Genomic DNA, 16614 nt, shown 5'->3' with positions numbered 1-16614 from the left:
GTCCCTAAATCACATCCCTTCTCTGATAAGTGTGGGTTGCATTATCAGGTAGAGGACAGAGGCGCTAAGCTTGTACTGAGAATGTCGATTGTACTCCAATTTTATTGCCTGATGAAGTGGGATGTGCCCACGAAACGCATTGAATATATCCAAAGTATGTAAATAATTCCTTTTTGTTGAATTAAGCAACATTACAAAAAACATTACAAAAATCAAGCACCTCATACCCCCAGAAGATCTGCCAACCTTAGTCCACGCCTTCATCACATCCCGACTGGACTACTGCAATGCTCTCTACACTGGCCTTCCAAAAAAGGTCTTGTACCGCCTACAGCTGATACAGAATACTGCTGCCAGACTGCTAACCAACCAACCCCGTCACTGCCACATAATGCCAGTCCTGCATTCCCTTCACTGGCTACCTATAGAATGGAGGGTCCTATTCAAGATCGGCCTACTGACATTTAAATCCCTGAATAATCTAGGCCCTGGATACTTGAAAGATATGTTACAGCTGCGTAGCAATCCCCGCATTCTCAGATCCACAGGTTCTAATAATCTAGTCATACCCAGAGTCCACTTGGAAACTTTTGGTCCCAGAGCCTTCTGTCATGCTGCCCCTATGTTTTGGAACTCCTTACCTCAACAGATCAGGACAGCTCCATCCCTGGATGTATTTAAATCCAGACTGAAAACCCACCTGTTCAGTCTGGCATTTGCAGAAATATAACTTTTGTTGTGTGAATACTTCATCCTACTAACTACTGAATCTGAGAGAGCCTAAGCGCTTTGAGTCCTATGGGAGAAAAGCGCTATAGAAATGTTATTGTATTATTGTATAACATTTTTCGGTGTCTATTTTGGGGAGGTAAGTCCACCACTAACCACCCATTGTTCTCTTTTAAAACATGTTATCCTACTTTTATTCTTTTGGCGCCTCCGTACAACTGTACAATAAGTGTGTCCACCCCTTGTGCAGGGGACTTGGTTCCCTTTTTTCTGATCTACAGAGAGCGACTCGTTAATCCTGAGTGGGGACAGGTCTAATACTCCCCACCTGCCTATATAGTGGTTGCTTGATACGGTAACCCAGATTTGTGAGTATAACATTATACTTCTCTTTCTATACCCATGGGTTCCAGTGCGTACTACACTATATTGGGCTCTCGGGGTTCCCCCTCCTTATATGGGGAGGAGAGTCAACATTTATGCTTGAAATTTCATCAGGATCGTATGTGGTAGCTTCTTGGGTCTTCTATTGAGCAATTGATTGCATGGTAGTAACATTGAGGCCTCAGTCACAGTGGGACGTTGCGGAGCTGCGTTATAAATTCTTATTACGCAGCTTACCGCACTGCTAATCCTATGGGACGTTCACAGTGCGACGTTAGCGTCGCATTGTAATGTGTAGCGTTATGGTAACGCAATGCTGCAGTGCATAACCTCTAAACCTACACATTACCATGTACTGGAAAGCATACTTTTAATTGCCGGTATGGTTTCCTGTACCTACTGTATGCGACTGTAACGTAGCGTTAATGTGCATTACCACCCTTTTTTTTGCGTTGCGTTGTAATGCTGCGTTGTGACTTTAAAGTCGCATTACAACGCAATGTCCTACTGTGAATGAGGCCTAATACGTCTTCTGTTTTTTTCCCCTTGACGCTCCATTGGTAGTTTTGACCTGACCTAAAGGTATGCCCAAAATCCTCAGCGCTTGGTATAATGCTGGATGTCTGCAGTCACCACACAATATATTTAGGTGACCATCACCCAGACAACTAAAGAAATCAGTGGTCACTAGATAAGCAACACAGTAACCAATTTATTTCCAAGAAATGTAGCATAAAAACAGTATACAATTACTTACATCGCAGGCCTTTATGACAGGGACCCTTAGGATGTATTGCACATATCATGCATATAAAATACACAACAGGCAAACAGGAATGCGGAAAACAAATGCCCAATCTCCAATTCCCTGAGGAACATCAATGAGATATTGACAGATGTAGTGAGATGTTAAATTTGAAAAATCCATATTAAAAAAAAATTGTTAAAAATAACAAAGACCAAAAGTTGATTGAGTGAAATATATTTCAAACCAATCAACTTATTCGTCATATACGATCTTTTTTTTTTACAAAAATGGGTCTCTCTTAAACACATGTGCGTTACCTCAAACAACTTCCTCAGAACTCGCATTCAACTGAAAAATTGGATTGGTTTTGTTGAATCAAAAAGAAAAAGAAGAAATTGTAACGTGTGTGTGGCCACCTTTACCAGGATAGAAACCACAGTCATCATCGCAGAACTTAGTCACATTTTCAAACCCCGTTAGGCTACAGAAGATTTTATTCTGGCGTCCCCCATCACATACTTACTTTTTCAGCATGATCTCTGAAGCTCCTTTGCTGTACAGGCGGAATCCTCCATTGGGCAGGCACACGATGGTGCTCATGGACTTTCGCACAGAGTTGAAGGTGTATACTTTGTAGAGCGTCTCCTCAGGAATCTGGTCTCGCACCAGCTGGTAGTCCCGTTGCAAATCCAGAACAAAGCCAAGCAGGGCGCACTCAGTTTTATTGCCTACTTGCTGGGGAAGCGCTCCTTCTTTTTCTGGAGGCTGTGAAGACAAAGGTGATGGATGTGAATGCTAAACAACAATGGAATTTTGAAATTATTTAATTTTGCATACAATAAAATTTGGACATCCAGCCAGGGTTGCGACTACATGGTTCATTTCATCACCATACTGTGCTTCTTACTGTCCAATAACAAACAATGAATGAAAAAGCATCTTAAAGGAATACTATCGATACCCAAGGTTCTAAAATGACAGTGTGCAAATAATGTCTAAGTAGCTGTGTAAACATTTTCCTACTTTTCATGTTAAATATCAGAGGCAAAAACTGTAATTTATTGAGGGTAGGATTTAGCTATATTGGGACAAATCAATTGCAGAAGGGGTGTCTGCTTCAATGCACAGCCAGAGTTGCATATCAGACTACAGAAAGCAAATATCAAACATATCAAACTCTGACAGCAAAAACAGTATGAAAAGCTGTGACAATTAATTACATTTCCTCTGCTCTCTTCATACACTTCAGTTAGAAACACAGGACACAGGATCTGCAGCTGTTGGGAGCTCTCTCTCTGTCACACACAGAGCTACACATAGAGTTAACTGATCAAGTGTGAGGGGAATTTCCCCTCTCCTCATGGCTCAGTGTCAGTTTTGGCGTCAGTAAAGATTGAATGTATTTTGCGAACAGTAAACAAAGAGGTTGCTACTAAAATGTATACACCAGTACTTAGCAGCACTTCCCAAACAATTCCTGTGTCAATTGAAAAAAATATGTGCATCGATAGTATTCCTTTAATTCATAGCTGTAACATTTAAATGCACCAGCAACGCATTGGTTTGAAAACTGGACCAGCCCTGATCAGATCCTGAGCTCATACCGAGTAGGTGAAGCCTAGCTCTGCTGATACGCAATAGGGACCTCGCTTACAAGGGTCATGTTGCACTTTGAGCTCAGTGGACTATTTCATCTTGTGATTTTATTGTTTCTACCTCCGTCATTCAGTTAACTATAACTATAGCTATATAACAAAACCTTCATTCCTGTTGCCTAGCCCTAACCTCCCCCTTAACATTAACCCCTTCCTGATCTCTAATCTTAAACTCCTCTCCATTCTGAATGCCTAACCCTAACCATCTTCCTCCTCTACATAACTCCTTTTGGATGGAAAACCTATTTCCTAATGCCTAATCCTATCACCACCTTTATTGTTAACCCTTTCCTGAAAAGAAACTATCCCTGACTAGTGATCATTGCACTCTGCAAATTACAATTACGCAAAATTCCACAATTAGGGCCATACGTAATTACTATTTGGAAATTCTATTGATTTTGCGTAATCAATTAATAATTTGCATAATTACACATTAATTTTGCGTAATATAGTGTAATCTTTAGCGGTTAATAGCAAAGCCCCATGGATGCTATCACCTTCAAAATTGCTACGTATGCTAAGGGCAATAGTGGCAAAAAGTAAAAAAAAAAATATTTTTCAAAAAGACCTTGTAGTTTTTAAGAAAGCTGATTTTAAGAAAATCAAAAGAAAAATGGGTTTTAAACTCAGCAACTTGTAATCTTACAATTTTTCTTTGAATTTTTAAAATTAATTATTGTCTTTTTGAAACATTTTTTTTTTTACTTGTTCTCACTATTCCCCTTAAAGTGAACCAGAGACGAAGCACACTCATGTATTTTACCATATATATCAGTGGGGACATTAGAGAAAACACCTACCTTGTTGTCTGTTTCATTTTTAACTGTTCAGCTTACTTCTTACCAGCCATGATAAAATCCTCGACTGAGCATTCAGTCTGGCTCTGCTCAGGAATTTTTATAGCCGAGTCTGTGTTCTCTGGTGTCTTTTCAAGTCCAAGCCTGCCCCCTGCTGGCTCTGCTCAGGAATCATTATAGCTGAGTCATTATAGCAAAGCCAGACTGGATGCTCAGTCGGGGATTTTATCAGGGCTGATTAGAAGCAAGCTGAACAGTTAAAAATGAAACAGACAGCAAGGTAGGTGTTTTCTCTAATGTTCCCACTGATACATATAGTAAAATACATGAGGGTGCTTCAAAAATCACATACAATTATGCGTAATTGCGAAATTGTGGTTTCTGGTTACGGTTACAAACTAGATGAATTGTCGCATTATGATTTTGCATAGTAATGGGTAATTACGGTGCAAAATTACAGTAATGCAAAATTTGTGCTCATCACTATTCCTGACGGCTCAGCTTACCCTCTCACTAATGGATTTACTTTTGTTCCTCACTGCAAGACCTGTCCCTTGATTATGTAAAATATTTTAACTACCTAAAGACCGCATCACGCCGATGGGAGGGAGAGGGGGGGGGGGAGTACAAAATAAATTAATTATTTAGTACATTAATAAAAAAAAAACCCACACAAATATTTACAAAAAAAAAAAAACATTGGAGGAGTGATCAGACCCACCAACAGAAATCTCTGTTGGTGGGGAGAAAAAGGGGGGATCACTTGTGTGCTGAGTTGTGCAGTGAGGCCTTAAAGCTGCAGTGGCCCAGTTCATGAAAAAAGGCCGGGTCACTAGAGGGGTTAACACCATGGTCCTCAAGTGGTTAAATTACAGCAAAACTCCCAGTATCCAGGACCAACAGGGATTGGCTGATGCTGGATAAGGGCTGGTGCACACCAAAAACCGCTAGCAGATCCGCAAAATGCTAGCAGATTTTGAAACGCTTTTTCTTATTTTTCTGTAGCGTTTCAGCTAGCGTTTTGCGGTTTTGTGTAGCGGTTTTGGTGTAGTAGATTTCATGTATTGTTACAGTAAAGCTGTTACTGAACAGCTACTGTAACAAAAAACGCCTGGCAAACCGCTCTGAAGTGCCGTTTTTCAGAGCGGTTTGCGGTTTTCCTATACTTAACATTGAGGCAGAAACGCATCCGCAATCCAAAATCTGCAGCAGCCCGGGAGTATGCGTTTCTGCAAAACGTCTCCCGCTCTGGTGTGCACCAGCCCATTGAAATACATTACCCTAGCAGATCCGCACCCGCAAGCGGATCGCAAACCGCAGTGGAAACGCTCCGGTGTGCACTAGGCCTATGTGTAGTTTCTGGTTACTTGAGAGTCAAATAGGCCTAGCTAAAAAACACAGAGCCGGTTCTCTCATGAAGCAAGCTGAAGCACTTGCATAAGGTGCAGAGATAACAGTGGCAGCATGTTTGTACTGTGTGTTTACACTTACAGCATTCAGTCGGAGTAGGAGGAGAAGCGAGAGGAGATCGAGGTGAAGAGGTCATTACTGGGGAAAAGCAGCTTGTTGTGCTGTGTGAGGAGTCTAACAGTGAGTGAGGAGTGGGGAGGTAGGAGAGCAGCAGTGTTTCATTTGACTTGCACAGCAGAAGGGAGGAGGCGGCACTGCTGTCATGACTGAAGAAGAACGGAAGAGGGCCGACTGGCTGAGGGTGAACAGATTGTTTGTAACAGACTTGCAGCCAGCCAGTGTGCTATTGTGTTGAGCTGCAGCATGTTGTAACTCATGTTTTTACATATGCTCCCTGCTGACTGAGAACATGAAATAAAGCAGAGTAAATTGTCGGGTGCTGTGCGATCATTCTAAAATGAGGGAATTCTCACAAGTTTGCCTCTGAGCAGCAAAAGGTCTAGAACCTGCCCTGAAAAAGACAGTACTATACCCCACACTATATGGTTACCATAAACTCTGTATTATTGTTTAAATATAGTAATTAAAGCAAATGAATACAAAGGACAGACTTAAAAGGGAACTTCAGCCTAAACAAACATATTGTCATTAGTTATGTTAATTAAAATAGGTAATATAATCTCGTACCCACCCTGTTTTAACAGAACAGACAAATGTTTGTGATTCCATGGGGGCAGCCATTTTTTGGTTGAAAGGAGGTGACAGGGAGCATGAGACACAGTTCCAACTGTCCTGTGTCCTGATAACCCCTCCCAGCTGCACACACTAGGCTTCAAATGTCACATTCAAAATTAAAAAAAAAATTCAAAGAAGCTCATCAAGGCTCTGACTTGAGCGGGTTGCTGGGGGAAGCTCTGTTGGTTGGTGAGGGGACTGCTTCATGTATATATTGTATATATTTGTAAAATAATGTGTATCACATACTCCTCTCTTCTCCTTTGATGAGGTGAAACAATTGTTGAGTGGCACGTACTTACCTGCATTCTATATCTCACTCTCTACACCCTAATGGTGAAATTATTCCCTTCCAGCTACCTTCTATGAAGGTGTTTATATCCCCTATGGGGATACTGTATTGTATTTATGCGACATGCTAAATTGGCTCCACAGCAAAATATTGATGGCAAGCCATTTCTTTGTGTAAACAATTGCACATTTGGAGCAAGGTCCAGGCCTACAAAGGGCTTATTATTTTCAGGATAGCTACATCCCAATATATGTTTTTGGGCGATCAGCAAGGACCCCTGCATCTATATATAGCCACCTGGTACCTATCACCACTGTGCAATTCAGACTAATCAATACACGTGTGACATGCACATATTTTTAGCCAATCCCTATGAGCAGAAGATGACAAACAAGTAATTCTGATAAAGTAGGGAGAGTTTTTTCAATAAACCTCTTTCAATTTTTGTACATTAGGGTCAAGCCTGATTGGCAAAGTGTGACATTACTATTTACCTGTACACTCTTCGGTAGTGTGATTGTAGTTTGTCATCAAGAGAATGCCAAGAGTGTGCAAAGCAGTAATCAAAGCAAAAGGTGGCTACTTTGAAGAACCTAGAATATGACCTATTTTCAGTTGTTTCACACTTTCTGGTTATGTACTATACTTCCACATGTGTTAATTCATAGTTTGGATGCCTTCAGTGTGAATCTACAATGTTCATAGTCATGAAAATAAAGAAAACTCTTTGAATGAGATGGCGGCCCATATGCAATTCCACTTTTCTCCTGTGTTTTTTCCTAGGAGATACTTTTTCCTCTTCTATTTAAAATAACTTTCCAGAATTTTTCAACTGAAAAAGTACTGAGAAGTAAGTGCAAAGTACTATCAAAAGTATTTTGAGTATTTTCTTGCTTGCTGGTGGCTTAACAGGCATTTTATTGAGAAATTAAAAAATATCACCTAGGAAAAAACTCGGGTGAAAAAGAGAATTGCATATAGCCCGGTGTGTCCAAACTTTTGGTCTGTACTGTACATCTGCAGCACAAATGAATTTGCAGGGCATTCTGGGTTTTCTTTTTTTCTTCTTGACTTTCCCCTCATACCTAACTAATGCAGCCTGATTGGCTGAAGCCTTTTTCCCTCCAGTTCCCTCTTGTTTTCCCCTCCCACACACCTCTGTTCCTCTCTGATTGGCTAATATTTCTCAATGCACTTTCTACTGCAGACCTGGGTGGGAGTGTCTAAAGACTGGGAGGGGGGCGGGTAATAAAGCGCAGACAGAGTAAGGGAGGAAATGATGTCTGGATTGGTTTCAAGATAGACACAGACAAAATGGAAAATTCGAAGAAGGATTTTCCCTTTTTTTATTATAGAAAAATCACTAAAATCAAAATGTGGGCAGTGCAATACATATGTTATTTAACCACTTCACCACTGAGGGGTTTTACCCCCTGAGCACCACAGCAATTTTCACCTTTCAGCGCTCCTTCCATTCATTCGTCTATAACTTTATTATTACTTATCGCAATGAAATGAACTATATCTTGTTTTTTTCGCCACCAATTAGGCTTTCTTTAGGTGGGACATTATGCCAAGAATTATTTTTTTCTAAATGTGTTTTAATGGGAAAATAGGAAAAATGTGGGGAAAAAAATAATTATTTTTCAGTTTTCAGCCATTATAGTTTTTAAATAATGCATGCTACTGTAATTAAAACCCATGAAACGTATTTGCCCTTTTGTCCCGGTTATAAAACCATTTAAATTATGTCCCTATCACAATGTTTGGCGCCAATATTTTATTTGGAAATAAAGGTGCATTTTTTTCAGTTTTGCGTCCATCCCTAATTACAAGCCCATAGTTTATAAAGTAACAGTGTTATACCCTCTTGACATAAATATTTAAAAAGTTCAGTCCCTAAGGTAACTATTTATGTATTTTTTTTAATTGTAAATTTTTTTTTTTTTTTTTTTAATTACAAAAAAAAAAAAAATGGGGAGTGTGGGAGGTAATGAGTTAATTTTATGTGTAAAAGTCATTTATTTGTATGTGAAAAATGTGTAGGGTGTAGTTTACTATTTGGCCACAAGATGGCCACAGTAACTTTTTGTTTTAATGCGACCTCCAAGCTTCCTTCCGGAAGCTTGGAGGAAGAATAAGGAGGCTGGACACGTGAGTTTTTTCTCACAATGATCGCGCTGCCCATAGGAGAGCAGCTGATCATTGCGGGGCTTAGATCAACGAACGGGAATGGATTTTCCCGTTCATTGATCTCTGGGCGAGCGGGCGGCGGCGTGTTTACTAGCGGCGGGCGGCGTGTTTACGAGCGGGAGCGCGGGCAGCGTCGGGAACGCGGAAAGTACGTGTTTCTCCGTCCCTGGTTTTTAAAGGATGGAAAAAGGGGCGGAGAAATACGTACGCGCGGGGGTAAAGTGGTTACGTAGAGCAAGTATTTATCTACTTATATATACAGTATATATTTTTTTCTGAGATAGTATGGCTGACAGCTCCACTTTAAGTCCAGTCTAGTTCACACTCATTATAACGTGTCCGTTCTGTGAACCTAGCCTCACAAAAGCTTATTACTGTATAAAGAAGTGTTAAAGTAGATTATTGCATCCTGCAAGGCCAGGATTTTTCATCTGGTTGCTTGAGAATTCTGGTTGACTGAGTTGACTGAGTTCTGAATAACGAGGGTTTTACTGTATCGACAAACAATTGATGCAAAATGGTTTCAATTTAGTTGGCAAATGTTTGCAACTGTTATCTGTGTCATAGCAGATCATAGTGAGGGTTACTAAAATGTTAGTGTAATAACAGTCACATGCTGTACCTGCAGTGTAAATCATTTGCAATAAATTCAGGTAGTCCTGAAGTTCTCATGACCACCATTTCATTAACCTTTTCACACCATAATCTGATAAGACACAGGGAAGATTGGCAAACCTCTTGTGTCTTCTCTGATCTCCTCCCTCCAGATCAGTAGGTCAAACCGGTAGTTTGTGAAAGGTGATGTGAGCTGTGAGCAGGAATGAGGAAAGTAAGTAGTTACCAGTATCACCAACTGTGCACTCTGCAGTGGGTGAGGGAGATTTGGGGCACCCTGGTAATGATTCAGGGCGCGTGCCCCCGATTCAAATAGCCTAATTATGCAATTGTGCCACCAACAAATGTTCTGAAGGGTAAATTAGAGGGAAGCGGGGTGTGACATACCAGCTATTTTTATCCTAGCAATTTGATGCATAAGTAGCAGCTGATTCTGTTTCAACCTTATTTGATAACTGTCTCCCACTGTTCTACCCTAAAATGCTTCACAATTCTGCCTCTGCTCTGCCCACTAAGTAAGTGCTATAACTACTGACAGCCATAGCATACCTGCAATCTAAGAGCGTCTAATATTCATCACTCCTTCACTCCTCCAAGTGATTGACAGTCATGTAGGAAGCAAGCAGGGAAAACTCCCACTACATCATGGGAGACGGTCTTTTCTTTTTCTTTATTTTCTGCTAAGCTACGGCAACCTAAGGAGCTGAAGTTACATTACAGCACCAAAGTCCAACTATCCATGCCTGCAGTTAGCAGACATCATCCATAGGGGCTCTTTATCTAAAAGAGTAGTTGTGTTTTGGAAAATGAAAAACCAAGCTCTGTTACATGTTCAGTTATTAGCAGTGTTTTTATATAAAGGGAATATGCAATGAAGTTAAATGCCTGTACCCAAGACCTCTGATGAGAGCAGTCACAGCCCATATTCTCGGATCAGTGAATAATGGCGCACAGCGCCTATGCATAAAAATGGTGCCACATTAAAAAGATACGCTTATCGCTATTTATCGTTAGTACTGCATAATAATGGCGCACAGGGAAAAAAGAAGAAAAACGGCACACACTAACGTTATTTATCAATAGTGGCACACACTAACATTATTTATCAATAGCGCCCTACATAAGCCAAACTGCAGACGTTATTTAACTGCAAAACAGTGATGGATTTAATGTAACACTGTCAAGGTTAGGGTTAGGCACCACCGGGGGGGGGGGGGTCTTAGGGTTAGGCACCATCAGGGGGGTGGTTAGGGTTAGACACCACCAGGGGGGTCTTAGGGTTAGGCACCACCAGGGGGTCTTAGGGTTAGGCACCACCAGGGGGAGTCTTAGGGTTAGGCACCACCAGGGGGGGTCTTAGGGTTAGGCACCACCAAGGGGGGTCATAGGTTTAGGCACCACCAGGGGGGTCTTAGGGTTAGGGATAGGTAAAGGGAGGGTTCTGTGTGAGAGTAGGGTTAGGTATAGTTACAGTACAATATACACCACCAGGGGGGTGGTTAGGGTTAGGCACCACAAGGGGGGTGGTTAGGGTTAGGCACCACCAGGGGGGGGGGGGGTTATGGGTTAGGGGTAGGTACAGAGAGGGTTCTGTGTGTTAACGCTAAATAACGATAAGTTTTTAACGCTAATTAACAATAAGGCTTTAACGTTAAATAGCGATAAGCGGCAAACGGATTAGCGGCAACACCATGCGCCATTATTCTCAGGGGCCATTTTCAGATGTAAGCCATATTCTGGGTTGAATATTAAGTCGGCAGTTACTCCCAGGAGTTATGCAACTTGATGCAGGAAAGCTTTAACTGGTTCGCTTTCCACGGTTTCCACGCTAAGCACTGGCTATTCTTAACTTAGGCGATGGGGCATCGCCTAATCTTATTAAACTTTAGACCCCCCCAGGCGGAAAATAACTCGTTTGGGCGATACAATCGCCCAGTGAGTTCTGAACACAGTATCCAGTTACCTTTTGCATGCCTCCGGGAAGCGATACTTCCTGGCAGACATGAGCGTTAGCTTAGACCTGCAAAAAGCAGGTCTAAACCAGCTAACACACGTCGTCGCCGCAGCCTCTGGTGGTCTCCTTTAATAAGGAGACCCTCAGAGCTCCCAGTTGGGTCACCACACACTTTAGAAGCCCTCCACGTAGCTCTGCAAGGCACCCCTCTCATTATACATACTGCCGCCGATCACCCGACGCCTCTCGCCGCAAAATACGTCACGTAATTACAGTGTATCTAACACTGTAGTACTATCCGCATAGGAGCCCGGGCAAAGCATCTTTGAATCTGCAGCCGGGGCTCCCCATTGGTCCGCTATCTGAACCAATAAAATGGCTCAGATAGCGGACCAATGGGAAGCCCCGGCTGCAGATTCAAAGATGCTTTGCAAGGGCTCCTATGCGAACAGTAATTACAGTGTTAGATACACGGCGAGAGGCGGCGGGTGATCGGCGACGGTATGTATAATGACAGGGGTGCCTGGCAGAGCTATGTGGGGGGCTTCTAAAGTGTGCATCGACCCGACGGCGAGCTCTGGGGGTCTCCTTATTAAAGGAGACCCCCAGATGCTGAGGCGGAAGATGGCAGCAGATGTTTGGCGTGTTTGCGCATGTGTGGGGAGAGAGGCCATGGTGCTGTAGGGCAGCACCACAGCGTAAACCTCACTCCCCATCGCCCGGTAAAAGGGAGCATCGCTCAGGCTTTCGTCTGAGTAATGCTCCCTAACAATCGGCCATCGCACAAAGGATATGGGCAATGGTATGTACCGGTAATCCTCGCGCGATGGCAAGGTGATAAGTAGCTCGCATCTGCATGCTACTTATCACCTTGAATAGGATATGGCCCTTTAGCTTTATGGTTTTGATACAGCAGTTACTTTTTAATCACTCATACCATCTTAGTGATATATATTTTGTTTGTTTGTTTTTTCAGTACAATCTAAACTTTCTTTAGGTAATATTTTTTTCCTAAAAAATATTTTATTTTAGTCATTTTATGGCGAAAAATTAGGCGTAAAATGCAGAAAATACCCTTTTTTTTTTTTTTTTTTCATCCTTTCTAATTTTCACATGACACGTCCCACAGTTAAAAAACACTAGCTGAGCATGTGGCAGGCCGTTATCCCCAGCCTGTGCGTCTGTGGCGATCGAATGCAACAGTTTGGGGGGAATACTGCTGTACAGATGCATGGCTAGACAATGGCAGAGCGATACATCTGTAGAGTATTGGGGTCCTAAACTTTCACTCTTCGCTACAGATGGCAGTCATTGAACATTTATAAACGGGTATAGGTATTGCAGAGGTTAACAATGGGTTAATAGACTAGGCTGGGGTTCAAAATTAAATGGGGATTAAAAAAAGCAACATAACACTTTTAAAACTTTTTTTCCCATAACTTTATTGAATGATTGTTGCTATTTGCTAGCAGCAATTATTCACAGGACCGTGCATGTGCCCGATCAAATGCACATGCAGCTGCAGTTTTTAAAGTGAACCTCCAGACTAAAAATCTACTCAGCAGCACTGAAGAGGCTTGGTGTTTCTTTAACAGTTTCGACAGCATCAGGACTTTGTTTTTCTTACCCAAGCCTCATTTTTAGCTGCACAGAAGCTAAGCTCTGCCCCATCAAAGAAAACTGCCCGGGCATTTTCTCCAGATGCTGCGCAAAGCATGATGGAATTTTTGATGTTGTTGTTCTCGTTCTGCTGTTTTTGCACAAATTTGTTTTTTTTTATTTTGAATTTGAGATTTGAAGCCTAGCGCATGCAGCTGGGAGGGGTGATTAGGAAACAGGACAGTTGGAACTGTGTCTCATGCTCACCTCCTTTCAACCAAAAAGATGGCTGCCTCCATGAAATCACAAACATGTGCCTGTTCTACTAACACAGGGTGTGTAAGAGCTCGTTCGCACTGGAGGCGCTTTTGTAGATTTTTAAGTGCTGGCGATTTTTCCAAATTGCCCTGAAAGCGCTTGTGCAATAGAATCATTGCACAAGCGCTTTCTGGGCGATGAGAGAGTAATATGAGAGAGTTTACATCTGAGCGGTTTGTTTCCAATCCGCTCAGAGAAGCACTGCATGGACCATTTTTGAGACAATTTGCCTCAATGGAAGGTATAGGAAAACGTGAAATGCTCACAAAATCGCTTTGTGCAGCGATTGCGTGAGCGTTTTTAAGAATAAATACATTGTATTTATTATTTTCCAGATCAAAGAGTTCACTTCCTGACTGACATCAGGAAGTGAAAAAACGGAATCGCTCTGCAAAAGCGTTTACAAAAACGCTTACAAAACCGCCCAACTCACAGAAATCGCCGGGAAGGGGGAAAAAAAGTGTCAAAAAAGGCCCAACACAAACACGATTCCATGATTGGAACGCAATGTGAACGAAGCCCAAGAGATTATATTACCTGACTATTTTAATTAATGTAACTTAATTACAGTATGTTTGTAATTTATGTTTGTACAGTATGTAACTGTAATTTATGTAACTTAATTACAGTATGTTTGTTTAGGCTGAAGTCCCCCTTTAATGCAGGATGTAGATTCTATGTCCTAAAACCTACAGCAGCACTAAATCCGCCCGGCGGATCGCTCAGAAACAACCTTATCAGTCCACCGACAGACTGTACACACGCTGTACTGTCTGCTGAAAACACGCCCAGCAGGAGGTGACGACAGGAGGCGTGTGTACGGACCTTTAAACTACAGTGTGATAAATTATCATTGAGTCCTGGATTCTTAAAGTGGACCCAAATTAAAAATACAAGATTTCAGAAATAAAATCTATTTTCTAAATTATAATAATAAATAGCAGCCTTTTTTCAGCTGCATGATGACAAATATCAAATATTTTACATTTATTGGAGGAACAGAATCCCTTCCTTTCAAATTGCCGGGATTTTTCCGGCAAACTGGTGGAGTAGATGGTGTCCTGCAATGGAAGAATTGCTAATGGCTGCCCCCAGTATAACCCGAGCTATGAAAAGAGAAGGGTGAAAAGCATGCACTGAAATAATCATAGGTTTGAAGGAGTGTTTATTTATCTTTGTATGTGTCAGAGTGGTGCAACTAAATATTTTTAATTAAAAAAATGTTTGGTTTGGGTCCGCTTTAAGCCTTTTTGAAGAAAGGAACACTGCATAGTTCTAAGTAGGTTAGGACTGTACATACACGTTTATCTCATCATTTCTCCTTTAAAGGGGGTTGTAACATCGAAAAATAAAAAACATTACCTCAAAATATTTATTGCCTAAAAATATATGTAATCCCCCCATTTTTTTAAATAGATCCCTATATGCCCCCCCACATTTTTTTTATTTACTTGATTTGGGTGCCTTTGCCTCACTGCAGGTACTCTGCAATGCCAGTGGGGTTGTGGGAAGGTTTGTTTTCTTTAGCAATAGTAACAGGTTTTTTTTAGCATGCAAATAACAGAAGGCTTGGTAAGCTGGCCATACACTACACTGCGATCAACACCAGGATCGACATCACCCAGAACCAACATTGCAGTTCTGTATTTCAATTGTAACATTGATCATAATGTTGATCCCAAACACACACACAAAAAAACACTACACTTCTTGCAAAATTAGATGTTTTTGTTTTTTTGAATGTCTGATTGGGCAAAAAAATTCTCATTTGTACAGACATTTCCCAAAAATCTGAATACAGTCAGGACTGGCTACCCTTTATGGATAAAGTAACCATTTGAAGGATGAGAGACGGTAACAGCGATTTGCAAATACCACCTGTATGCTTGACTTAACTGGGTATACTGGGCGCTTACTGCTACCGAGTTCAACAATTTTGGGACTTACTAGTATCTTAGTGGTGTAGGCACAATTAATGGCGATGGCATTGACAAGCAGGTCCAAAATTTTGGAATTGAGGCCGCTGGGGTCTGGCTTTTCTTTAAAATGGACATCTCCAAGGTAAGACTGTACGACGGTCATCCGGTTGGTTGTCAGAGTCCCAGTTTTGTCTGAGCAGATGGCCGTGGCATTGCCCATCGTTTCACAAGCATCCAAGTGCCGTACAAGGTTGTTGTCCTTCATCATTTTCTGTAAAATAATAAAACTAATATATGAAATATCTGAAAACTGTGTTCAACCTAACAAATTAGCACAGAGCAAAATAGAAAAACACACAGGATGCTATAGAATACCCAGATAGCTGATGGTGACCCAGAACCACTAGAAAGGTATAGGTGGCTAAAAGAGACCAAAAAGCTCTCTTATTAGAAAGCATTGCTAAATTTAATTTTGCCTTCTTAAAAGACAAAGTATTTGTGATAACTCAGCTTTAAGTCTTTTTTTCAACTTTATTTTATTAAAGATTTTTCAAAGAATAAACGGTAACAACAGTGTCCATTTTTTTATGTGGAAAATATTAAATATCACATAAAAATGTTGTGTAGTAACCCTTGCAAGTAAAGAGTCATATTGTTGAACAACCGGTCCCCAGGTCTGGAGACTTTGCTTTTTCAATGTTATAAATAATAGGAGGAGCCAAAGATCTAAAATCTTTAAAACCAATTTAACCACTTGAGGACCCACCCTTTACCCCCCCTTAAGGACCAGCGCTGGTTTGATTGATCTGTGCTGGGTGGGCTCTGCAGCCCCCAGCACAGATCAGGGTGCAGGCAGGGAGATCAGATTGCCCCCCTTTTTTCCCCCCTATGGGGATGATGTGCTGGGGGGGTCTGATCTCTCCTGCCTGCTGTGGGTGGCGGGGGGGGCACCTCAAAGCCCCCCTCCGCGGCGAAATTCCCCCTCCCTCTCCTACCTGCTCCCCCCCCTGAGATCCGGGCTGCACAGGACGCTATCCGTCCTGTGCAGCCAGTGACAGGACGTCCCCTGTCACATGGCGGCGATCCCCGGCCGCTGATTGGCCGGGGATCGCCGATCTGCCTTACGGCGCTGCTGCGCAGCAGCGCCGTACAAATGTAAACAAAGCGGATTATTTCCGCTTGTGTTTACATCTAGCCTGCGAGCCGCCATCGACGGCCCGCAGGCTATTCACGGAGCCCCCCGCCGTGATTTGACAGGAAGCA

General features: G+C 41.9%; 1 protein-coding gene across 14 annotated transcripts in view; it reads right to left on the bottom strand.

Moving 5' to 3' along the window:
* Positions 1-16614, bottom strand: part of ATP2B3 (ATPase plasma membrane Ca2+ transporting 3) — a 495057-nt gene that overhangs the window by 89448 nt on the left and 388995 nt on the right. For all 14 annotated transcript variants that reach the window (XM_068248338.1, XM_068248335.1, XM_068248345.1 and 11 more), the window contains 2 exons: positions 15380-15622; positions 2385-2626 (listed from right to left, as the gene is read on the bottom strand). In XM_068248338.1, coding sequence (XP_068104439.1) covers positions 2385-2626; positions 15380-15622 — 485 coding nt within the window. The remainder of the gene's footprint in view (positions 1-2384; positions 2627-15379; positions 15623-16614) is intronic.

The sequence above is a fragment of the Hyperolius riggenbachi genome, chromosome 8, assembly GCF_040937935.1.
Source record: "Hyperolius riggenbachi isolate aHypRig1 chromosome 8, aHypRig1.pri, whole genome shotgun sequence".
NCBI classification, from domain to species: Eukaryota; Metazoa; Chordata; class Amphibia; order Anura; family Hyperoliidae; genus Hyperolius; species Hyperolius riggenbachi.
Note: the sequence above shows the minus strand (reverse complement) of the source record. Positions and strands in the feature narration are given on the sequence as shown.